Here is a 26774-nt window from a genome sequence, read left to right on the forward strand (position 1 = left end):
TATTCAAAAGCTTTAGAAGAAAGAAATAAAAAAAAAAAAGAGTAAGTACTAAATATACAGAAGATTACCTTTGGCATGCTGTTTGCCAGCTTCACTAGAAATTGTATGTCTGAAATTTCCTGGAATAAGGAAAAACTGAAAAACGTCCGACTACCTTGACAGAGATTAGTTTCAGTAAGAAAAACAGAAAATCCAAATAGAGTTATCAACTTCAACTACTCAACCTAAACAGACAGGAAGTATTTCCAATGAAGTCTTTGTGCAAAGAAGTTACTAATGGTAACTTAGGACAAGAATGAAAATTACTCAGTGGCTCAAATTATGCTTACACCAGAGTCACACACAGACATGAAATTGGTCTTAACAACAGAACTTTTTAAACATAATGTAATGCTGCTGAAAAGCATAAAATCTTATTATTTTGGTTCTTTACAGCATGGACACACCTTGTCACTTTGTCAGCTTTATTTTGTCAAATATTTTAAATAATTATGACCAATTTTGCAGCAATTAAACAGACAAGACTATATTACCAAGGAAAATTGGGAAGCACTGTACCATAATCCCACTGCATTCCCAAGAACAACCAGTAAGCCTTGCTGATGATACAGAATTATAAACATTTCCACTACATATTCCTTTATAACAAAGATAATGAAAATAACACTGTTTAATTTCAAATACTTGCCTTAACCTGTAATATTTCACACACCATGCTGCCAACATTCCCACTACATAGCATACTACAACAGGAACAAACAGTTCAATACTGTTCGTCAGCACAAGCTCAAGCAAGGCTGGTTAAGATTAGTTACAATGAGAAGGAATACTAACAGAAAATAAGGTTATCCACTATGAGAATGTGTAAAGAATTTTCATATCTCATGATTCCACAATCTCTGACTTGAGAAAAAGATGGCTTCAAAACATGTAATAAAGGTGACTGCTTGTTTCAACACTGTTTCACTTTGGGCCATTTTCTATCAATCAGAAGTCACAAGTAGCATCTAAACTGCTTAAAAGACTTGCAGTGTGGCTCTAACACTGTTGCTCATAGCTTTCACAATCCACTTGCAGCATTATGCTCTGCATGGTAATTTCTTAGATAGTTTTAAAAAGCTCAGTACACCACCTGCAGCAATATGGAGTACAACATATATGGAGAATTAGCTTCTCCAACAGTCATTTTATGGGAAAACTCAAAAGTTCAAATTGAACAAACATTTGAAGAGTCCAGTAATTTACTATCTCCAAACTAGTTGAGTAAGTCCTAGACTTTTGGACTGCCTCTTGAGAATCATTAAAAGTGTACTCATACGACTGTCCATGCATTACATGGAAGCTATTCCACGAGAACACATCAGCACCAGACTGAGACCTCTTCACTCAACACCCTTTAAAAGTGATTACTTCCCACATTTAACACTTTTTATATATACTTACATACACATCTTCTTCAGCAAGAGTTCCATGTATTAATGAGATTGGTCTCAAAGACAGGACTTTTAAAAAATAATGCAATGCTGCTTAAAACCCTCACATAATTAAAAGTAAGAACAACAAGGAGACACATTCTCAGTAGCACATCTGTTGAGTAATGGATGCTTTCCTTGCTAGGAGATGGATATAGAACATTAAAGTTTTAACATGTGCTGTCCAAAGTTTTAACTTGTCCTGGTCCAAGGACCAGGACTACTATATAATCTATTTAGAAAAATGCTTATCTAATAAAATTTGAGTTTTCTAAGAAGATGTAGTTTACGTATTTTCCACAATGAGGGATAAAATATTAAAAAAAGAATTTAAAAAGTAATTATTTGTTCTTGACTCAGAAATAAATGTTTTCAAGAATAAAGGCTGCTATTTATCTGCTTGTAGTTCAGCCTGTTTAATCACTGTTAAGAGATAAGACATCAAAGCATACAAAGTGTTCAATACTTCCAAAAATTCTCAGATATAAGTAGATGAATGGCACTGCAAGCATGGACTGACCTCTTCACCCATCACACCTAAACCCTCCGGCCTACAAAGCATTTACATCTTCCAGTTTGAAATAACAAACCAACTCTAATTGACAGTAACTTCTTATCTGGAGGAAGAAGAGGAAAAAGCTCACTGCCTCCATGAAAAGGAGAAAGTTGCGAAATAGTGTACAAAGATTATTTTATAAATAATAATGATCTGTCATGAACACCCTTCTGAGTGTCCTGATGCTCCAAGGCAAATCACATTTTAGCATCCAGGGCACACATTTTGGACATAATAAGAGGAAATAAGTCTGTGTAATGCATTTCAGACAAAGTACGAACTACAAAAGTACTACTTCCGTGAAATAGCTATACGTATTTTTTTCAAGAGACAAAGCCGTGCATGACTGTCTAACAGCACCCGACATGCAGACCGGGCATCGTGGAAGTTTCCCCTGAAAGTTACCAGCAAAAGGCGGAGCTCGCTACAGGCCGTGTGTCTGTGCAAAGCACACAGGTCCATCGTTCAGCACGAGCACGGCTGTCAAGGGGCGAGGGGAAAGGCTCCGTGCTAAGGCAAAAGGCAAACCCTGCCTTCTCCGGCTGCGGACACCGGCGGAGTCCCCGCCGCTGAGGCGAGGCAGCTCCGCGTTAAATGACCCGCTGTGATGCCAAGGGGGCCGGGACGCGCATTACCTGCCGCACCACCGGGGCCAGGAGGGTTCCCGCAGCCCAGTCCCGCCTCACGACGGGGTCTGACCACCGCGGACCCCGACCCGTCCGCGGGCCGCCGACAGCCGCCCCCGCGCCCCGGCCCCCGGCGCGCCCGCCCAGTCCTGCCCGCCGCCCGGAGCGGGGATGCTGCTGCCTTACCTGAGCCAGCACCGCCGGGAACACGCGCGGCCGCCCTCTGTAACACGCCGCCAGGCAGCCTCCCCCGACCAGAGCAGCGGCGGCGGCGGCGGCCCCCCATGCGGACGGGCGGCGCTGGCTGCGCGGGGGCCGCATCCCGGCGAGCCGCCCCCGCAGCGGGGCTCGGGCGGCCGCCGCCACCGCCGCTCTCCACGCCGCCGACATCTTCCCGGAAAGCGCCGCCGCGGCCGCGCCGCGCATGCGCAGTGCCGGGCCCGAGGCCGCGGGGCGGGGGCAGCTCCGGCCCGGTCCCTCCGGGATCGCGCCGGCCGCGCTCCGCCGGCGGGAGCGGCGCCACCCGCACTACCGGAGGGCACGGAGTTGGCAGAGAGGTAACCTGAAAGGAGGGTGTAGCCAGGCGGGCGTTGGCTCTTCTCCCAGGCAACAAACGACAGCACGAGAGGACATAGTCTCAAGCTGCGCCAGAAGAGGTTTAGATTGGGCATTAGGAGGAATTTCTTCACAGCAAGGGTAGTTAGATATTGGAATGGGCTGCCCAGGGACCTGGTGGTGGTGTTTAAGGAAAGACTAGACGTGGCACTCCGTGTCATGGGCCTGTTGACATGGCAGTGTTGGGCCACAGGTTGTATGATCCCAGAAGCCTTTTCCAGCCTAACTGGTGCCCTGTTTCTGTAACGCAGGCGGAATGCGCCCGGTGCCTCCGTCCCGGGCCGGGGAGCTCCCAGGTGAGGGCAGGCGGCAGGGCCCCTTCCAGGCGGGTTCCCGGTGGGGAGGGAGGGAAGGCGGGCAGGGCAGGGACCAGGTGTTGGGCTGTGCCAGGGGAGGGGGGCAGGGAAGGCCTGGCCTGTGCGGTAGGGAGTGAAAAGTGGCGACGCTCGCAGCGCTCCTGCGGCCCCAGGGGTGCCCTGGCCACCCCCTTGTGCTCTGTCAGTGCTCAGCTTCGCCTCGTTCCTGGTGTGACTCGTCTCCCAGAGCAGATTCCCACTGCTGAGAGCAGGAGGAGCAATAGATCACAAGCCGGACTCTAGGTACTGCGGGAATCCCGGGGTTCTGAGCGAGGCAGGTTAGGTGAGCTTCCACAAGCAGGGCTGACCCGGTGCTCATGATTTCCGAGGCGTTAATGGCCCCTGTGGATGTTTTGCTCAGTGTGTGATCCAGATCAGAAACAACAAAAGCATGAGCAAGTTTGCCATATCCTTCTCAAGGGCAGAGTAGAGTTTCTCGTGAAACACAGATGACAGAAAATGACTTTGTGGAAATTGTCATGGCAGAGATGTTAGCTGAGAAGCATTACAGAATGACTTGGTTGGCAGTAATGCTTGTGCCAAAAGACTACTACTCACCACGAATGCTTTAACTACTTTTTTTTTCCTCACTGCCATAGTTTTAACAAAGCTCTCTAGTTCTTGGTTGGTTACATTCAAACATTAGTTAGTTGATCACATTCAAAAATTGGGCCATCTGAAAATTAATGATAAGGTCATATGAAGTAAAGCAGAGAGTAAGTTAAATGTCATTTGTATGTCGGCAGTACCGATATCCTTGTTATGAGAGTAGTTCACCTAGTGACTCCTTGTGAATGCTGCATGCAATTTGCTATTTGGTCTTTGGTTGAGGGCCTTCAGAAGGTACTCAGTCTGTTTTAGCAAATTGTATCTTCCACTTTTTTCTGATATGACAGCCAATGCTGTGTTGTCAACATTACAAATGTTCTGGTATGGGCTCTGTAACATGGAAATGCTTTTTTGCCCTCTATCCACTGACAAAAGGGGGTCATCCATCACTGCCATCAAAGTAATTTTAGTTCACTCTCCTTCCCTGACCTGAATTCAGAGTCATGAATTCAGTTTCACAGAGCATCGTTTCAGTCATTTAACTAATGGCATTTCAGAATTTATCCCATTTTCTTTTAGCATGTGTTGTTCACTGAGTGTCATTCTGTGAAGTGTTTGAGACGTCTTCAAGAATCTCAGGACTCAAGTCCTTAGCAGGATACAAATCCTTCAAAAACACCTTCTCTGGGGAACACAAATGACTGCTCATTGCAAAATCACCCAGGATGAATGGTTTCCATCTCTTCATGCTAATGTACATTGCAAAAGCTTTTTCCTGTTCCTAGAGACCTAGAAACTAACTCATATGGGAAAAGCCTTTTTAATCCCAATATAAAACATAGGAGCAAAATCTGTCAATTGTTAAACACACTGGAAAATCCCACTTCTTCTGTAAAACTTGTAGGAAATGCCCATTGCCTATTTCTGTTTCCCTCTAGACAAAATATTTCCCATCCTAATCTTACAGTTTGACACATAGTATTTTTACAAACACCTTGAAAGGACTTTACTTTCTGTGTAAGCCAATAGTGAGCACTTCATGAGTGCTGGCAACATCTTAGAAGCATCTTGTAAAGGATGGCTGAGAGATTTGATTTCTGAATGTCAGATCCCTTGATGTTGAATACACAACCACAGCACAGGCAAGGAGGTATAATTCATTGTTCTGACAGGCATTTTCAGTTTTTCTTCAAGTAAAAACAAATAAGTAGGTCATTTGTCTTTCCTCAGATGGCATTCCTGCCTGGAACAGATGCAGCTGCAGTGTGAATGGAGAGCTGTCCTCATGTGGCTGAGAGCACGCAATGCTGATGGGCGAGTTCAGTGTCCTCAGCCACCCCTTGTCTCCTGCAGTGAATTCACCTCGTGGGCCCAGGCTCCCAGAATACGGAGCTGCCACTCGTGCTGCTCACAGCTGTGCTGCTGCAGTTGTGAGTGCTGTGAGAACACATGCCTTAAACAGCTAGAGAGCTCCTGGTGAGTCACACAGAGTTCCTGTTGCACCCCATGCAGTATCACTGCAGGGTGGTTTATGACAGAAAGCAAAGATCTCTGTGGTCTGATGCTGACAGTCTGGTAAATATAATAAAGGTTTCACCAGACAAAATGAGTTATGTGGTGACAAATGTCATCAGCTACTGCATGCTGCAGCACCAAAGTGTTACCTCCCTTTGCTGTCCTGCTCAGTTTGCTCTTCCATGCTCTTATAAGCAGAAATCATTACATTTAGCAAGATGTCCTACCTGCTTTTTTATAAAATGCTTTCTGTGTGGTGACATCACACTTTTTACAAGAGGTGTTTGCATTCCTGAAAATTTGAAAAAGCAAATGAAAATACTAATAAAATGTTTTCTGAAATGTTTAAAATGTAATTTTTCTTTAAGATTCAATGTCCCACTGAATAGTTACGTAACAATGCTTAAATGCAGTCTTTTCTTAGTCTTTCATTAGGCACAATGAATATAATGTAAAGTCACATCAAAAGACAAAAAACATACCACCATGAAACAAAACCCTTGTGAGTCCTGTCATTCTTAGGAAATCATGTTTGGCAGAAACTTATTCCTTTTAAGTTTTGTTACAAAGTTAAAAAAAAAAAAGCCAAGTAAACATACATCTCCTCATGCCTGAAGGTCCACTTCCACATCTCAGTGTCTTTTAAGAGTGTTAGGCCAAGTTCCAAGAGGGATTCACTCTCTACTAGAACTCCAATCCCCTCAAGAGCATTAGGCTTAGTGCCAGCATTCATTTACTCTTGGAACAGCTTAAATTAACTCCTGTTACATTCTGTCTAAACCCTTTCTTACAGGGTAAGAGTTGAGAGCTGGATTCAGTCGGTTAGTCTGAAGGCCACCCATCATGCTTGCCTGTCTTCCTGGACTTAAAATGCTGCATAAACTGGATTGGGGAAGGCACTGATCAGCTGTGTCTAAGTTGAGGGAGGAAGCTGGCAAGCCATCTTTTGTATACATGTCCCCATCTCACAAGAAATAGCGTGGGGGTTGGTCTGACTTATTTAACATAAGTACATATGACAGTAAGCTCCAACCAAATGTGAGATTTTAGTAGGCTGTACAGTGTGCTAACAGTATTTTGATACTTTCCTGGCAGAGCTGAACAGACAAGCTAATCAAAGGACAACAAATATCACTGCTTGGTTTTATAAGTCAAGAACTGGATTGTAAGATTATATTTTGCCCAATGTCAGACAGAAGATTGAAATGGAAGGTCTCACAAAGCCAGACCTTCTTTAGCCCAGTCAAACTTTCATGGTCTCTGAAGAATATCACTTCTGTTTTACTTTAGCAAACATGAGAACAGTCTGTTTGCCTGTGAGTACAAGGCAAACACTCTGAAGCAGGTAAGGATGTAAGCACAGGGAAGACAAGTTTTCTGAAAAGTGATAACACAAAATGTTCTTAGCACACTTAGAAAAGTACAGGGTGATTGACAGAACTCGACAGTCATTAAAGTTGGCCAGGTGATACCTTGGTCTCTATCCAGAGGCTCAAAAGTCCTGTACCCAGGTCTTCATGGTGAAGGCTAGAAGTTGAGTTCAGGGATTTCCAAAGCTGCCTTGTACGACTGTTATTCATAAAATAGTTAGAACCTTTCAAGGTCATCTAGTCCACCTCCCTCCAATGAGCAGAAACATCTTCAGCTAGGTCAGGTTCCTCAGAGCCCTGTGCAGCCTTGACCATTTTCATAATTTCTATCTCACCCTCCTCCACAAGAAAGAAAGAAAACAAACCAAACAACAGATAGAGGAGAGATTACTTTCAAGGAATCTGAATTACCTTCCTCCAATGAAGAATCTTTTAAGCTGTTAGTTTACAAAAAGTCCAGTTGTTTTGTATGCTTTGGAGATGGTGGAAATGGAACTAATTACTAGACAGTCAACATTCATCCACTAGTAGATCTGAAAATAAATATGAGCACTTTGTGGCTAGATAACACTATTCAGCTCATAAATAAGAGTTCACAGCAATCTTTGCAGTTAGGAGCTACACTATAAATATAGCTTATCTCCAAATATTTTCAACTTGCTAAAGTTACTTGAAAGCTTATCATGATAGAGTCCATTTAAAAGGAAAAGAATTAAAATTTATCTAAGATAAGTGTCCCCAAATACCTCTCATAGCATTCATTTATACTGACCTTTCTAACACACTGTCTTCTCACACTTTTTGTATGTAGTTAGCTGAAAAACTTTGCTGGTATATGTAACACAAGTTCCATCAAACTTTAGAATTACTTTTTTTAAGTGAAGTTGAAAATCAGAGAAAAAGAGTTGAAAGCAAAATTCTTACTTAAAAAAATTAATTTGAGAATGGAAGATAACAGTAATGGAATTGGAAAGATTTTAAAATGCAGTTTCTAAGTTGGCAGTGACCTTTTTGTGACAAATATTTGATTTATTAAAGAAATGTTACACAGACAATGTGAATACAAAAGGCAGATCAAAAGTTATTCTCTTTTGTGAAGGAATATTCATTTTTTAAATTTGGAAAGTTTATTTGCTATTACTTTCCAAGTAAGGCTATAGGTCTCAGTTCTGTGACAAATTTCATATATTATACCTAATTTTAAGCATTTTGAAAAATTCTGTGGTCTGAAGTAAAACTACTTTGACTGCCTAAAATTAACTGTATACATAAATATTTGAAGAGTGGAGGCTTTCTTGCTATTAGATGAGAACTGTAGTTCAACTGCTGTTTTATCTTTTAATGATAAGATCCCATTGCAGTTTTGCAACAATAATAGAGGTCCCTTGAAAACATTTTAAGTAATGGAATTACATGATGTGTTTTAGCGCTTGTATTTTCCTCATGTTTTCACCTGAATAAGTTATTCTTCATTTTTCTTCCCTTGCAAACATTCTTCTGCAGTGCTGCTAGCACTGATTAAAAAGAAGAGACCTATGTCTAAGTGGGATCCTGTCATTTTGACCTTTAACCTGTACTTTTGTGTACAAACAAATATATGCACATTTATGTATATATTTTGCCTAAAATATATTTATCATAGGATTTCCTGAAATCATATTACCAGTGCTTCTTATGTAAATACAGAATTGTGTTGCTGGGACCTTGCTATATTTCAGGGGGTGTTTCTTCTCTTTTCTTTCATTCTCTGAAATCAGTGTGAGCATTGCAATCAATTTTAATTATACCAGTATTTCACCCTGAATTTTATAAGAAGAGTTGGCAGCAATAACTATAGTTAAGATTGCCTAAGACTTTCTGCTGTATAGATTCTGTACTTAAAAAGAGAGAGGGATAGAAATTGTGCATAAGAGTACAATAAAACATGTCCAGATTAGTGAAGTTAATTTTATCTGTGTTACCTGAAAAACCAGAAGGATTTATTAGGGACTCTTGACTTTATATTTTTAAATGCAATGTGACTGAGACTGATATAATTTAAAATAACTATTATTATGTAGTTCAAAAAATACTATAAAGATGGCAAGGCATTACTTCACAGTATTACCAAAGAAACAATTATAGAATTATCAGTATTGTAACCTGTAAAATATTTTTAAAATATGTGTTTTCTGGAAATGTTGAAGTAGAAGCAGCATCATATATTTATTTCTTGTTTCTTTTCCCAGACCACAGTCTAGAGTAACTATTAATAACATGTTGTTCTGCTACTGTGATTTATTAAAGTTACCTTAATTATCACATCCTTAATACTACTGAAGATGGTGAAGTGTATATAATTATTTCTGTGAAAAAGAAAGAAATAATAAAACTCTAAATTACTGTTTTCTGTAATGTATCCCATTATTTCAAACAGTGTTTACTTCTTTTGCTCACAATACTATTTATGAGCTGTGATTGCACCTATTTTTGTATAAGCACCTATTTTTATATAAGCAGGGGGAAGGCATGATTATTTTCCATGTATGTGTTTAGTTGTTTAATATTATCTAACCTAATAGAAGGAGTGTGTGGTAGACACACAGCTTCACTATAGAAGATTCTGCAATCCTTTCTTCAAAATTTGGAAGTCCTAATATGAAGTTCATTGTAGTCAGCAGAATCTTTTTCCATAGGTGTCTGCATTTGGCACTTGCAGAGCTGAAAACCAGCTTTACTATTTGTGTGAATATTGTGGGCAGTCTTGATATATTTGCTGGTGAGGGATCCTCAGTCTGTAGCTGCACCAAAGCTGCTGTTGGATCCTCTCAGAAAAGCACAGTAATAATGGCACTAATAAAAATCCCTGGCAAAGCTATGGATAAAGCTGACAGTCCCCTTTTGGCAGTAGTCAGGCAGGAGCTGTTTTGCTGAGTACAGCCAGAGAGGTTTTCCAAGCCATTACATAACCTTTTTCTAGAGAAGTGAAAGGTCTTGAGGGAGCTTGAAGGAGTTGATATTCTGGAATATCTGAATTGCATGTGTCCAAGAAGGCATAAGCTATGCCAAGAGCAAAAAGTTGACATACACAGACTGTCTCATGTTCACAAGGCTTAGGGAATCTCCTGCTCCCATGGCATTTATATTGTTTATGGGTCTCATGTTTCTGCTGCATAGGTGTAGACTCTCTGTGGCTGGTCTATAATGGAGAGATTTAGTTGGAGTAGTCCAGAGGATCCACAGCAAATCAGCCATAACCCAGTTTCTGAGGAACAGAAGAGACTGGCAGGACTAAAGCATGCACAAGAAGGTTTTTGTCAAAGGGCAGAGGTGTGTTAGATGTGGATAAGTTTCATCCCACTAAAAAGAAATGTCTACATACGGGTGTCTGTATCTGGATTTATCACCTTATGCTCTTGTTAATGGGGTAAGTAATCATCTTTGGCATAAGTTGTCTTATCCCAAGATAATTGTTCAAGTGGCTCAGTTGAATCTCTAGCAAAGAAATACCTGTATCAGTCTCTCTGACTGTAAGGGGAACAGAGATTATTTTTGTGCAGCTGTAAATGTCTATACTTTAAACTGCTTTTCTTTACTGTGTCTAGTTGCTGCAGAGATTTTTGGAAAGGAACTCTTGCAGATCTGGATATCAAACTTGCTGGGCACAAATGCTGTCAGAGTTGGCAACAAATGAGATAGTCAGACAGAGTTTGATTATGGGGTGCCACCCTGATGACAGATGAAAGCAGGGATGTGTTACTTCAAGATGTAACTGAGGGAAGAATGTTGCATGGGAGAAGTTGTGATATCCTCATTCCCTCTCTGTGTACTAACTTGTTACTAGGCTTGTGAACATCTGTATTTGGGAGCACTGGAATTTTTGTCTTTTTTGTGTCTTGACTTACGTGAAAAATATATATATCCTCTGTCAGTTCAAGAATTACTGCTGTCATTTGCTGCAGAGAGAGTTGGAGGGAGCTCACAATGGTAGATTATCCAGTGTTCCAGAGGATGCTTGCCTACCTCCCTGTGTTAGTTGAAGGCATTTAGGAGTGCTCAGCATGCCATGCTAGATTGCCCCTGAGTTGAGGTGGGTGGGGTTCTGTTAGAAGGGAGGCAGTGACTGATGACAGCAAGTTATTTATTGTTCTTCACAGCAGCAAGAGAAAGTGCCATGTTCACTCAGAGGACCTTAGGTCAGTCAGGAGCCTCCCAGTCCATTAGCCCTGAGAAGCTCCAGGAAGCTGACACCTGTGAAGCACCAGAAGAGTCTGTGGGAAACATGCTGGAAAGCAGGAACTATCCGTGGTGTGACCTTACTCCAAATCTACCCATAACAGTGGTCTGTCAGTGCTGGTAACATCTCAGCACCCAGAGAGCCCTCTGCTCTTGTCAGACCTGGATGATGGATGAAGTGGAAGACAAGTTTGAGGAATAAGTATTGCATTATTATAGTGAACAAATAGTAGGCAGCTGTTTTTGTTGCAGGTTAAGTAGGATCTAAATTACTTAACACCCATGGAATCTCTTTTTTCTTCTTCTCCTTTTAGTGTGCTCTCCTCCTCAATCTCTTTTTATGTAATCTGTTTTATTATATGTTATACTGGTAAATTCAGCAGCTAGGTTTACTTGCTGATTGCCAGTAACTCAACTGCCACTGGTAGTTGGGATGGTACCAGAATCCCTGCAGGGAGAGCAATAGGGGACTCTGCTGCTCTGAAAGGTCAGGGTACCTTATCAAGACCTAGGTATTGCAGCATCTGTGTAGGGTCACTAGAGGTTGATTATCTTATTTTTTGTGCCATGGAACACATTAGGCTGGAATGATTTGTCTAAAATCTTAAAACAAGATAGTGACAGAGCTGGAAATAATCCCCAGAGGCAGGTGCTATTTGTAACATATTTTCTGCAAATATTACTTTATTTGGACAGGTTTTGGTCCAAATTTTGCAAATTTTAAAAAATAAAATAAAATTTTTGCCTTACCAAACTTTTGGCATCCACATTTTATTTTAAATGCAAGGATGTCTGTCAGTCTGATGCTACTACTCATCGCTTTCTTATATCTACTAATTTGTTGTAACTTACATTCTGAAGAAATGGGACAGACTATGGTTCAATAAAAGCAAGTAACAAGAAGATGGAAGAAAAAATGTCTAAAGCATGGTGGAAACCATTACCATTGACTTTATGCCTCATTTAGTGCCCCTCATTCTAATTCCTTTATATATAATGATGTAAGTTTAAAATCCCTTATATTCCCAAACTGAGACAATCTGTAAGATTTTAAGATGCTTGAAGAAACTGGCAAAACTATTCCAGACTTCAGTCCAGAACGTATCTTTTGTACTTCTACTTACACTTGATAGCCTAAAACTTAATCTGCCTTATTCATCATCTTCATCCCCTACCCTTAGAAACAGCTTAGCCAGAACAAATAGTGAATGTTCTACAGAAATGGGTTTAGACATTAAAGTCATCTGTCCTGGCTTTTCCTGTGCATCCTGGAGTTACAGTACTGATACTATACAAAACACAACTCTGTTGTCATAGATGTAATAAATAATACTGTGTGTTAGGCTCATGGGTACAAAGTGAGAGTTTATACTGTCGTCTAGCAAATCAGACAATGCTAAAATGCTTACTCACAAAAGATGTTTTGTCTCGTTTCTCCATACCTGATCTTACTTCAGCAGTTATGAAAGAAAAAATTATTGCTGTGGTTTTACACAAAAAGAGAAATTCTGCAAGAGCAAATTTAATGGAATTTCAACCACTTTGTAGTCCTTAGAATCTGCTACGTTTTCCTCACCACTCAAATGATTTTAAATTATAAGTAGTTTTGCAAAGCTATTAGCATTATTTTCTCAGCTCACCCAAAGTTTTTGCAAGACTTATTATCTATGATGAATCACATCTTTTATTCATATAGTTATAAATGCATTAGAGCTGACAGGTATAATTTGCTGCTTTTTCTCCTTTAGATTCAGCATGGTTTCTGAAAATAAGCTAATTTAATAACTAGGGAATCTAAGTTATAATCAAATTTATTATATTTACCAGACTTGAATTTCAGATAGGATAACATTAAAAATGTGCTTGTATAGGAAAGAACAGAATTGCTGGTGGGCATTGAATTAGCAGCCTGAAAAAGATTTTAAAATGTTGTGATCAGAGGTGTTATGATGATGAGAGGAGGAAGAGGAGTTGTATTTATCTGTAGCTTTTACATGTTGCAAACTGGAATGAAGGTTAGAACCCCAGGCTGTCTTCTTTTTAGATTTGGCAGTGACTTAGAGTGTGCCTTTATAACATAGCCCTGCAACTCTGCCTACAAATCTCTAAATTTCTGTTAGAAAGAACATGCTGTTCATGTGCTTATATGAGCACTTGCCACTGTACATGGCATACCAGATGTAATCCCGTGAATTCTGCATCCACCACATTTCTGCTGAATTCTGGATGAGATTTGTGCATGGAAGGCTTCTGGATCAAGGTTTCATGTCAGGAAGTGCTGAGTGTAAGGCCTGTTCAGAACCAATCCAACAGAAACACAAAAAGTTAGGTCTTTTCTTGTAGCTCATGTTAGTCTCCTCTGAGTCTTGGTCCCCCAGTCCTCTTAACCAAGTCTGTGGCACAGATTGTGTTTTATTTATTGATATATGTTGACAGCCTCTTATTTTGGGGCTCTATTAGTTGCATTTGTATTGTGGAGATTTCTAATTCCCTAAGGTGCTGCCTTTTGTCTTTGTGTACACAATTTAAACTGAAGCAGAGTTTTAGTTTTTTCCAAGGACTTCTACAGACTTCTAGATATTTAAGATCTGAAATTATGTTTCTTTATGGTTTGTCATCTGTTAAAGACTGCTGGCTGTACTAAAACCGGCAAAAGAGTTAAACAAGGACAAAAAAGAAGTGTTCCAGAGAACCAATATATTGTACCTCTCCTGGAGGTACATTGCCACTTAGAAATCACTGGGAATAATGGTCATACAAATACAAAGAAAGACAATTTTAAAAAAATGACTGAAATTTTGCTTAATATTGAAAAGCTTAATTAAGGAAGAGCTTGAGGTTTCAGCATTTCTAGTGACCACTTTGTGCAAAGGGGATTTTCTCTGTGTGGATGTGGTACACCATTGGCAGAGCACAGTGAGTCAGCTGTTCATCTGGCTCTGCTGTAGTTCTAACCCTCCACAGCTGAGGATGCTCAAGTCACAAGTGGGAGGAGGAGAATATTAACCCCTGGCTAATTCAGAAGATGTCTGTGCTATGATGCAGAGCCCGTGGTGCTGAAGGTAGTTTTGACCAAGAGGTCATGGCACAGGGGCCATAGCTGGTATGAACATACAAGGTCTTGCTCTAGAATTCCATATTCTTTTGGTCTCTGTTTTACAGACATAGTTCTTTGAGGAGTCTCATAGTTTGAAGATGACAAATTTAGTAAAAAAAGTTGAAGAGGATCTTATTGCTACAGGAGAAGAACTAAATGAACTTTTAGTAGAAAGGTAGGAACATGATGAAATGTCATAATACCCACTGCAAAGTCTCTGGGTATTATTCTTAAGAGCAAAATGCTAGAATTTTGTGCTGAGTGATTCAGAGCTTGAGGACACAGCACATGAGTAAGTATTTCTTGCCTTAGTCATCAAACAGCCACATTAAAGCATGACTAAGAAGAAAGGCAGGGCAGCAGTGAAATGTGGAGATGATGAGATAGCTCCATACTGATAGCAGAACTGGAGATGAGATCAAAGATGATTGAATTGAATTGATTGCACCTTGCTCAAAAAGTAAAGAAGTAGGGAAGAGTAAGAACCTTCAATAATTAGAAGCAATCAGAGGGAGAAAACAAACCCCAGAAGACAAGACGTAAAAACAGCTCACATGACACAGTAATCTCATAGTTTATGCTGTCAGCAAAAAGAGATTGGATGAGTTTCTGCAGACTCAACAGTACTTGCCATGCAGAGGCAGTCAGTACTATTGAAATGCTGAAACTGATGGGAACCAGCTAGGCTGTCGTGACTGGGAACAGACGTCCTCCAAAGAGCATGAGACAGCATTCTGCAGCGTGAGAAATCCTTGCCTGTCAGTCTAAACTGCTGGTTTGTTTGGAGGACTGGGACCTCTATCTTTCATGAAATAGGAATTTTGCCTTTTTCTTCATTAGTGTCTGTAGGTACCCAGTCTGGTTCTCAGTGAAGATGGAACAATCTTTTTTTTTTTGTAAATGCAGCCTAATCTATATTAATTTTCAGCAGTTATATGAATTCTAAATATCAGCATTAGGAGGAGCAAGGGTGCTCAAGAAACAGTACAATGTTGGGAGCTTTTCCTCTCCAGCTCAGTGTGAATTAATGTTTTGTAATGTTCTAGGCATAACTCACCTCGAGTTGAGCTGTTTTTATTCCCCCGTGGAGAAACTGCTTAAGTTCATGCAGTTCTATACCATCAAGCAGTTGAAACTTGAACCACTTGTGTGAATCTTGCCTCAGGAGGTTTGAGGTTGCTGCTGAATATTTTTGGCCTGTGGACAGAGGTAGGATTTGCATTAGCAGTGTCTCAAAGGTGGCTGAAGTCTTGAGGGTCAAAGCAGCCACAGTTAGCCCTAAGTCCCTGAACACTCAATAGCTGTGAGTTGTATGCCTGTGCTGCCCACCTAAGAAGTGTAGGGGAAGAGTCAGGCTGCTCTGTGTTTAATGGGAAAAGGAATAAAGACTGTGATCTCCTTTCTTAAATGCTGTTTAAAGATGTAAAAATTATCTAATTTTATCTTCTACTCAGGAATAGCTTATCTAAGGACTACTCTTGAAAGGAATTGCTGGGAAGGCCAGTTACAGGCAGAATTTAGTATTGAGCTTTGTCTCATGGTGTATATCTCATGCTGTCATATTGCCTGCACCAGCTTTTCTTAGTTTGCTTAAGAATCATGTGAAGGTACCATGAATTAAAAAGTGCTATGCTTATTGGCCTTCTTGGCAGCTCATGTCTGTTCTCCATAATGTGGTAGGATTTCCCAATGTGTTAGTATTTCCCAAATACTCTAGAGCAAAGATCATAGCTGTATATCCATGAAACAGGAAATCTTTAGTGATGTCTGTGTATCCTATGAAATAGGAAACCTGTAGTGGTTAGTGTGAGTTGACATAATTTTCAGAAGGGCTGAGGAGGTATGAAGTGGTATAGAGTAAATTTTCATATGAAAAAAGTGCCACATATTAATGGAAGTGTGATCTCACTGCAAAAAGATAAGGCCAGGAATTTTGAACAGTGGGAGCTTATCCTCAGGCACTGAAATCCTTATCCTTACTTAGGATATAAGTAATTAAATAGTTAAAGACATTGAGGAGTCGCAACAACCTCATGCAACCCTATAGACTTGGGGCAGAGTGCCTGGGAAGCTGCCTGGTGGAAAAGGACCTGGGGGTGCTGGCAAACAGCAGCTGAACATGATCCAGAGTGTGCCCAGGTGGCCCAGAAGGCCGATGGCATCCTGGCCTGGATCAGCCAGGTGTGGCCAGCAGGAGCAGGGCAGTGACCATCCCCCTGTACCCAGCACTGCTGAGGCCACAGCTCCAATCCTGTGCTCAGTTCGGGGCCCCTCAGTGCCAGAGAGACATTGAGGGGCTGGAGCGTGTCCAGGGAAGGGCAATGGAGCTGGGGAAGGGTCTGGAGCACAAGTGCTGTGAGGAAAAGCTGGGGTTTTTTCACCTGGAGGAAAGGAGGCTCAGGGGCAACCTTATCCCTCTCCACAACTGCCTGAAAGGAGGCTGGGCTGTAGCCAGGTGGGGGTTGGTCTCTCCTCCCAGGTAATGAGTGATAGGGTGGAAGAGAATGGCCTCAAGTTGTTCCAGAGTAGGTTTAGACTGGATATTAGAAAAAAATTTCTTCTTGGAAAGAGTTATCAATCATTGGAACAGGCTGCCCCAGGAAATTGTGGAGTCACCATCCCTGGAGGTATTTAAGTCATTGTATATGTGGCTCTTACGGACATGGGTTAGTGGCAGCAGACAGTGCTGGGCTAATGGTTGGATTCAATGATCTTAGGGTTCTTTTCCAATCTAAACAATTCTATGATTCAATGAAGAGATCTTAATGAACCTAATTTTCTCCAAGTATTTCCTGCAGTTCACTTACTGAGCACTCATGTAAGGCATCTTCAGAGGTTTTGAATGTAATGAGCCAAAAAGAGACACCAATGAACAGTTCTGAGAATCTTAGCCTTTCAGTCTTAATTTGGGCTCTAATTTTTGAATTTTTGCTCTTATAAATGCATAATTTAAAGTTATTTCAGTAATGGAAGTTTTTTGATTCTCTATTCTAAGAGAGACCCACTTGTAAAACATCCTTATTAAAAGGCTGACTTTTTTAAAAGCGTGTTTCCAGTATAGTTCTTTTTTGAGTGTGACATTTGCGTGTGTTATGAATGAGTGTTTGTGATCACTTAAAAAGTTGCTTAAAAATTACTTAAAAGGCTTACAGATTTGCTTTTACCTTTCAGAAATGTTAAGAAATGAGCTTCATTCTCACTGTTCATGGACAACTCTAATGCCTCAACTTTTGAATAGCATTGAAGTAAAGTTTCAAAGTGAATTTGAAGTGTTTCATAGACTCTGCACTATATAGACTTTGCTTAAACCCAAGGAAAATTGAAAATATAATAATAATAATAAACCCCCAATATTTCCTCTTGTCTGAATACTGTGCAAAGATGCTTTAAATGACTAGACAAAAATTATGAAAGCAGCATATGACCTAAATTATAAATAAAATATGAGGACTACTGGACCAAAATCTGCATGCAGGAAAAATAGAGTGACAATCAAATTTACAGAGAGGACTATTCAAGTACATTTACTGAGCCCTCAGTCCTCGCACTTTTACAGTTGAGAGTCACGTATTTTGAGCACCTGGACTGCAAACAGCCTTTCCAGAAATTCACTGCGCGACTCTGCAAATGTTTAAGCAGTTCTTGGATCTTTGACTCATCTCCCTGTTCTTGGTATACCTGGATTTTGCTTTCATCTGTCCATCTATGATGACTTCCACAGCTTCCTAATTATGTAAGCTGTGACTGAGAATGACCCACAAATTCTGAGTGTTTGCAGTGATGAACTAGAAAAGGATTTTTTACCCGAGGGAATAAAATACTCAAATTTGCTTGTTTTGCATTTGTATAAATTGTTAACACTCCAGCAATAGAGTGGTGCTGTGGTAGCTTACCTAAGGGGGGAGTTTGCTCCTTTTTTTTTTGAAGAGAGGGGTTTGCAGTGTCATCACTATCACTCCACTGGAAGACACAACCAGAGCACATCAGTCTAGAGAAGGGAGCAAGCTTATAAGCTTGTATCAGAGCTCTCCTTAGCAGCCCTCAGCAGGGTAGCAGAACCAGGTTCCCACATGCAGAGCTGGAACACTCAGATGATGGCAAGAACACAAGGTACGAATTTTCAAAAAAAGTTCAAGCAAATTCCTTCTGCTTGTTCATATCAAGATTTATACAAATAGCATAACATGAGGCTTGGCAAGATAATTTTCCTTCAGTTTTGCCATGTGTTTCTTCACAAGCCTGTGCCCCATTAAAAAAAGCAGGATACTTAATACTAGATGTCTGCCTGATGTCTCACATTTGCATGCTTAGTTCTGTTGGCTGCAGTGCTACTGCAGTAACAGCAAGGTAGTCACAGCCAATTTGTTCGTATCTGCAGAAGTGAGTTCTCAATGCTTAGTTGTGCGATAAAGTCAGTCCCTGAGAATCTCTGACAGTAATTGCCATTCTCCTCCTCAAACCTAGAGCAATATTTAAAGCAGAGGAACCTCCTGAACAGTTCATTTCCCCATTCCCTGTCAGTGATTTCACTGCAATGCCTAGAAAAAGCAAAGTAGTTCAGGCGGCACCTATTTCTGGCATGAAATCCTAGTTGTGGATTCCCAGTGCTGATGTGTTTTTCAGATCCTCTGATGAATTTCTAAGCTCTCTTGGAATAACAGCTTCTGGGAGGGGACTAAAATTCCTATGGTGGATTTCAGGTTTGCAAACTGTGATGAAATCTAAACAACAGGGTGGGAAACCTGTTTTTTGTCAAGAGCAGCCATGAAAGCAGAGAAGCAAATTCTTGTTAGTAGAGAGCTTTTCATCTCCTTGGAATTTTTTTCTGAGAAAAGTAGGGTAGGATGTGGAAGTCAGTATGAATTTTGAGGAGTGGGGGCAAAGGAATGAAGACTCTTTTCTGTTCTGCTCCTCCGCAGGGAGGAGATATTCCAGCTATGGATAAAGATACAGCCTGGTACTCAGAAGTCTTTTGGTGACCTTCATAAAAGCAGTGCCTTGACATCCAGAGAGAGGCAGGGAGAGTCACATTGAGGGCTGTGTAGTAGCTCAAGAACCTCTGTTGGTTTCTTTATCCTTCTCTGGTAAGCCTGAATTCACTTATTTTAAACCTAGAAGGTGCAGCTATTACCATTAACTCCCTGTGTAACAGCAAACATGGCTTGTAGCTTTTCATGGCAAAGATGTGGAGTAGAAAAACTCCTTATCTGAAATACCTTAGATACACATCACAGACATTTCCAATTCTTCACCAGCAAATAGGACACTATATAAAATATTTTTGTAGCTCACAACAGCATATGAAAAGATCACGCCAATGGCACTTTGTGCAGTGTGGTCCCTTCTCTTCCCCCTTCACCTTTTGCCCAGTTTTTTTATAAACTTAGGTTGGGCAAACAGAAATGGCTTAAACAGAAGATGGCAGTCCTCTGTGGGGAATGGCTTAGGAATCTTGCAGCTCGGCTCCCCACAGCTACTGACTTCTCCAGAGCTTCTCCCCCTTTCCTCCCCGTACAAGAGGGAAGGGTCTCCAGTCTTGCTGTCAAAGCAGTAAGTTCAGGAGAAACAAGCCAGATTCCAGTCAGAGATACTTTTGTCTTGGTCAACCAAAAGGAAAGCATTAGTATAATATCCAGGGTAGTTATTTAAAGCAAATTGTTATATTCCGTTCCTTCACATTACTGAATCAGAGTGCAGTTACATACTGTTGAGTTATTGGTGAAATAGCAACAGAATGATTAAGAAAATCACCATGCAAAATATGCAAAACCATGCAAAATATGTTAGTTATCAACAAAGTAATTGGATAGCATTTAAGCAAATGAAACGGACACAGGCATGCAAAGGATTATAATAACTGCAGCTGAGAGTGGAGGTTTCCGAGTGATGCATTCCAAGTGACCCAACTAAATTTACTACCAGCAAAGAGAGGACTTTCTCATCACTGCCCTACCTCAAGGAGTCATGACAGGGGATGGTGACCCCAGAGGTATCAGTGATTCCCTAAAAAAGGGAAATTATAAGCAAGAGTAGGAAAGCTTTAGAGAGGAAGAAAACAAATTCTGTTAGATGGCTAACAAGGTATATTTCATGAAAAGGATAACTTTTAAGCCTATTGTGGTTCAGTGGTTACAACAGTCAGAGTAAAAATGCAATATTTAATACTGAAAATAATTTTTAAATTGAGGAGGGAGAAAAAGTATAAAATTTATCTGCAAAATGGGGAAAGTGATAAAGTCAAACTGAAGTCTACAGGAAGAAAGTCATTGCCAGTTTTTTAAAAGATGTGAGTTTTCTAAAACGTTTGTAAAGCAAGCATTCCTACTGATAATGTGTGAACTTCTGTTAGATGGAGATAGTATGCTTAAAATAATGTAGGAAAGGACTAAGTTTTTATTGATTTGGAACCAGGAAGGAAAAAGATGATGGAGATGGCAATACTGAAATATTTTCTAAACCATTAGCAGAAAAGGAGAGTTCTTAGTAAACACATGCAACTTAAAGAGCTGAAATTATGGTGTGTCAGAACACCCCACATGAGTGCAGATGTCCTCCCTTTCCCAAACACGGCCTCCAGCATCACTTCCACCCCACTCAGCTGTGGGCTGATGCAGAGCTGCCTCCAGGTCTCTGCGTGCCCAGCACTCCTTTGTCCGCAGTGACTGCTCCCTTCTTCAGCAGCAGCGGGCACACGATGCTTGCCCAGCAGCTGGGGTGCACGGCCCCGTGCTCCGCTTTGGCTCCTCATCCGTAGCTGTGGTCGCAGCTACGGGGTCATGGTCAGCCACCAAACCGGCTGAAGGAATCGCAAAGACGAATGGTGTCCCTGACTGCCCCATTATGATCTTGTTCGTCAGCTCTTCATGCTGCTGGCCTGGGCCGTGGCGCCGGGTCGCTCTCCCCGCAGTTGGCTGAGCGGTGCTGGCATCCTGGACAGGCGCTCTGCTCGGAGCGCTGCTCCCGCCGCGCTGCCCTGCCCGGCTGCCCGGCTCCCGCAGCACAGCCCGGCCCCAGGGCACGGCCCTGGCCCCGGCCCCGGCCCTGGCGGGGCTGTCCCGGGCGGGAGTCGGGCTCCGGCAGAGCGGGCCGCGGGCTCCGGCCTGGCACGGCAGCGCCGGCCGGGGGCACGGCGGGGCCGCCCCGCTGGCTTTGCCCGCTAGAGGGCAAGAGAGCCCCGCAGAAGCGCGGCTGCCCCTGCCCGCAGCCCCCGGCCCGCCGCGCCCGGGCCCCCCTGCCCCGGCGGGGTCAGCGGCGCGGCCCGTGGGGAGCAGCCCCGGGCGGCCGCTGCAGGCCTGGGCTCGGGGCCGGTCGGCACGAAATGTCCTGGGTGCCGGGGAGGGAGAGGTAATCCCTTCCGTCGGGAAAGCTCTCAAGGCCTTTGGCCGTTCCAGAAAGCGGGCACAGAGCCATCCTGGAGCTGGCACGGACCTAATTCGTGGGGGGACGGCACACCGGGCTGCTGCCGCGCCTGCCGCAGCGCACACGGAGCGGTAAGTGGGGCACGAACCAGCTCCTGCCGAGCTGGGCAGGTGCCGAGAGGCGCCTTCTCCCTGCCCGGCAAGGGGGCAAGGACCTGGCTGCTGTCTGCAGCTCCAGTCTAGCGCTGGTAAGTAGCATCCAGCTGATGGTCAAGCCATGTGCCTTGGTTGGTGTACAAAGGCCGCCTCATCTGTCAGGCAGTGAACCATCTACAGGAGAAGAATATCAGCCAAAGGAAGAGCCTCCGGGATGCCGTGCAGCCTGCTAGCAAACCCTACCGAGACTGCTGCTACAAGTGAGCACTGACAGTATGGGAGCATGAAGAGGGCAGAAACCTCTGATGAGGCACTTGTTTGGGCAGGGAAGGTGCACCAAGCAAAGCACTGGCCATGGCAAAGAAGTTCTCATAATGAGCAGTTCTGCGAGCCTTGCCACACAAATTGCTTGCCATGTGGAGGCTTCTGTGGTCACCTGCACACATGGCAACCCTGATTTCCTCCCTTTTTCTCCTTTCAGTGGCACTTTGGCTCTTGAGCTGGAGGGACTTGCAACACAGTAGACAATCAATTCATTACTAAAATAAGCAGATATGAGCTATGTACAAATAAACACACCACAGAAATTGCAAACATATTTGGCAGCTTTCACACTTACATCACCCTGTCTACCTTCAAGTATCACCAACAGGGATGTGCATTCAAAAAGACTGTGTTGACACATGTGTCAATGCACTTGACTTTATCCTAATAACTCCTTCCCTAAGATGATCACAAAGATCATATTCTGCCAGTATTTATGTGATTCACTGATTCCTGTACACTGCAAAATGCCATAACACCATGAAAAGTCCATGTCAGATATCCCACTGTTGCTGTGTATCACATGGTGACACCGACACTGGTGTTTTCTTGGAATTTTCCATCTAAACTGCATGTTTTACACTACTCTAGTGTGAAATTTTGATGAACTGGCCTTTTCCTGCTTAATTCTGGAATTTTTATAGGAATCTTTTTGGTCATAAATACTGCTATTTTTTCTACAGTCTCTAAAGTGAGAAAGCAAATACATTCCTCCAATTTAAATTTTCTGGAATTGTAGACATTTCTTTCATTAATCCAGTTAACCTGAATCATATGGCTTTTTGTTTTGTTTTGTTTTCACAAATGTTTTCTTTATTTCCAGTCAATCTAATGTTTGATAATCATGACTTTCAGTTATTTTTCATTGCTGAGATCACATGAGTTTTCTTTGGAGTGTTAATTTCTGTGGCTGTATTAATAGTTTAGTGCCCTCACCAGCCATTCTGGGGAAATGCTCAATGACATGTATGAGGCAGCAGGTGGGATCCATGCAGTCCTAGCTAGACCTCTGTCATGTAGAAGTCTACATCTAATATAGGCTCCCTCCATACACGAGGAAGAATTAAGCATCTTTAACATATGAGTCATGTCATCCTAAAGTAGATGCCTAGAATAGGTCAGATGATTTGTGCCCTAAAATTGCTCCTATTTCTCTGTGTTAAAGAACAAGCCATTTATAGCTTGATGTTTCAATTCTGTCAGCCTCAAGTGAGATGAGATTAATTAATAGTCTTATATCCAGGTTTGTGTCATGCTTCAAAATACTCTAAAAATTCTTATTTGTCAAGAAAGCTGAAAATAGCATTACTTTTTATATTATTCTCAATTTATACATATAAAAAAGCTTTTAAAAGTTTTCTGCCTCAAGACATTTTAGTAAAAATGGCAAATGCCATGTGTTTCATGGGAAAGTCATAACACCTCTCTTTTTAATAACTGAGTCTTTCAGTTCTCTGTCTGCAAGGATGGAAAATAAATGAGTTAGATACATTAAAGGTCCAGAATAAGAACCTGCTCTTGGTGAAATTATACAATACAGGAGGAGTTTAAAAAAAAAACAACAACAAGAAAAAACTCTTTTGGCAGGCTGAATTATTTTTATATGACACTCAAAAAATGATATGTGAAATGATCTTTTTAAACTAAACTAGGTGGCAGAGTACAGGTGAAATAGTTTTCTTTTAAAAGTGCCATAATGTCTAAAACCTGACAGAGGTGTCACATTAGTGTGGTACATGTGAGAAGAACGTGTGCCAGGAACTCCTCAAGAAATGCAGGATCCTTCTGACCAGTTCTGCTCTCAGGAGTTAAAATCCTGCATAAAGCTGATGAGTAAGCTCTTGATGACTCACTGTGGCAGATGCAGTCTTTAATTCCAGGAGGGTATAAGGGAAGTGGGTGTGAATCTCGAGTAGAGGGGAGCTAGGGATGTTCCTGCCTCAGTGTCTTGGGGATAAAAGTGTAGGTTTTTAATACAGCCCCAGCTATCAGCAATGCCAAACTTCTGTAAGGGGTAAGTTTGACATTACACATCACACATAGATTTTATGTGAAGCAAGGTTGGAATACCACCTACTCACAGATGGGTATAATTTTGGGGATGTCCTGCATAATTCATATGTGGCTTTGATACTTATGAGTAATTCAGACATCAAAGCCTCAACTTAGATAACACTTCTATAACACTAAACTTCCTATAGCAAATAACCTGTAGGCTTTCATTTAAGTCCTTTAACAATAAAAAAAAAAAAGGCAACTATTCCAATACTTTCTTCTTTACCTTAAGATATTTTTCATAAGGTAAGCTGGTGTGAAGTACAACATAGAAAATACTGAAGCCTGAAGTAAAGAAAAAAATCCATATTATACTCTTCACTGGGACTAGAAATGTGAATTTAAAGCACTAGAAAGGAGATGGGAACCTCTTTCCTGAGAGCACACCAGATACCAGGCCCTTATGGTCACTCGGCAATATTCCCCTCTGCTTTGCCAGTGGCACAAACCTTCACTTTTCTGCAGTGCAATTTTTTAACAAGCAATTTTATGTTCTCTTCCAGGTTAGCCATTATGCATGGAAAAAATCTCCCCATTAATAACCGTAAAGCTCCTTTATTGTTCTCCTTCAAATCTCCTTAAAACTTCCTTCTGACACCAAACACTTGTCACCGGCTGGGCCTGTTGCTTTTTATTCTCAAGGCTGTTTTTCCCTTATCCTTCCCCCATGGGTTTGTACTATACACCTGTTGTCTTTCATCATGGGTTAAGATCATAAGCTCTTTGGGCATAGACCATCTCTCTTATTACATGTGTCTACAGTATCCGACACAATGGAGCTGTGAGCCCCGAATGGGGCCTCTGGGTACTGCCATGATCCACTTGATAAAGAATGATGATTTTTGACATGGTGAGTTCTGCAGTTTTTCCCAAGTCATTCTGCAGTTGTTCACGCTGATATAACCAGTGTGTGAGAGCAGTGTCCTTAAATCCTAAAAAAAAAAAGAAAAAAGGATGAATGCTTTGGAACTATTTGCTAGAGAGCAAGGGTTTTTCTGTTTTGGTGTTGGGGTTTTTTTTTTCTGTTCCTGCATATTGAAATGCATGGGCTGACATGCAGCAACTCTTTTTTTTGTAGGTTTGTACAGAACTAGAGTGATGTGACCCTGCTCTGAAGCTTCTGCATCCTGTCCTTCAAATTGCAATAAAGACTGTTAGAGTCAAATAAAAGGGGGGGTGGCTCCTGCACCACTGGCGTGAGTCAGTTCCCTAAAGGTCCGTGTGGATTCAGGACACAGCTTTTCCCTGCTGCAGTTTCCCCGCTAGACATGGAAACTAGTCTCTCTCCCTCCTCTTGTGTTTAGTCACATTGGCAAGCAGAGGGATGCAGGAAAGCTGCACCAGTCAGAGCTGGACTGCTGCCTTTTGTGGTGGGGAAGGCAAGGAGAGCCACCCCCTCTACCGCATGCCCATCGAGGAGGAGGACATGCAGAGTCGATTATTTTTAATTAACCCCCTGGCAAAATTCTCCTTCTCTAGAGTTCTCTTTCAAGGCTCCACCAATGACCTTCCTGGACCCCTCTACCTCAGCGGTGCACATCATCATTCACACCATGCAATCTCTTCCCCCAGCCCCCAAGATATTATATTTCTCCTCCTTTTCTCCCTGCCTCTCTCTCTCTCCCCCCACCATTCCCAAATGAGCCTGTCTTTAGGTTTTGTGCTCAATTCAAGGGTTTGCCAGAGTGTCCTCTCCCCTGTGCAAGGCTCCGCATCGTGCCCAGTCCTTGAGCTCTGCTCAAGAACGCTTTTGCAAATGCAGGAGACCTTCTGGCCCTTTGCTGATTCACACAGCTCTTTTCGAAGGGCAAAACCACAATAACACCAATTCTGGGCATCGTAAGAAGAAACAGAAACCCTCTCTCCACTTGCCGAGTCTCTCCCGACAGTTTTAAATAACTTCATTTTGGGGGGCGGGGGAGGGGTTGGGGGCAAGGAGAACACATATTTCGCACTGCACCCCTATCTCCCCCCGTACCACCTCCTACTCGCTTCTCCCTTCTCTCCAGCGCGCTCTTACACACTGGGGCCGAGCTAGGAGCCACGGGTGGCCCGCGGGGCGTCCCGGGCGGCGGCGGGGCCCCGGCGCTCCCCGCACCGCCAGCGGCATCCCCGAAGCTGCCCCCGGCAGCGCAGGGGCAGAGCGGGAGGGCTGCGCACTGCCGGGGCGGGGGGCCAGAGCGGAGAAGGCAAAAACTGCGGCGTGGGCAATACCGACCCGCACCACCCGCCCCAGCTCCCCGAGTTCCCGCGGCCCGCCGGAGCTGAGTTTGAAGCCCGCTTGGGACAGCGGCAGCCCGGTTACCTGCGGCAGAGCGGGCCGGGGCCGGGCTGCGGAGCGGTGCGGGGCGGGCTCGCCTCCGCCTCCCCTGCGGCGGGGCCGGGCCCCGGGCCGAGCTGGGGCTGGGCGGGCAGGGCGCTGCCCGCCCCGCTCCCCCCGCCAATGTCAGCGGGGACTCGGGCTATGCGGGCATCTCCCGAGGAGCCCGCTTCCCGCAGCGGGCGGGCGC

General features: G+C 42.8%; 1 protein-coding gene and 1 long non-coding RNA gene across 2 annotated transcripts in view; both read right to left on the minus strand.

Moving 5' to 3' along the window:
• Window positions 1–3044, minus strand: part of MICU2 (mitochondrial calcium uptake 2) — a 131967-nt gene extending 128923 nt beyond the window's left edge. The window contains exon 1 of the mRNA XM_054271808.1: window positions 2841–3044. Within this exon, the coding sequence (XP_054127783.1) occupies window positions 2841–3044 (204 nt within the window). The remainder of the gene's footprint in view (window positions 1–2840) is intronic.
• Window positions 3045–24803: 21759 nt separating this feature from the next.
• LOC128934379 (uncharacterized) lies at window positions 24804–26655 on the minus strand. The gene is made up of 2 exons (XR_008482850.1): window positions 26570–26655; window positions 24804–25196 (listed from the first exon to the last, which is right to left on the minus strand). It is a non-coding gene; the product is annotated as an uncharacterized LOC128934379 (long non-coding RNA).
• Between the last annotated feature and the right edge of the window lie 119 nt (window positions 26656–26774).

Source organism: Melozone crissalis, unplaced genomic scaffold (genome assembly GCF_028551555.1).
Source record: "Melozone crissalis strain CALT ecotype California unplaced genomic scaffold, PUWL_Pcris_2 ptg000013l_1, whole genome shotgun sequence".
Lineage (NCBI taxonomy): Eukaryota > Metazoa > Chordata > Aves > Passeriformes > Passerellidae > Melozone > Melozone crissalis.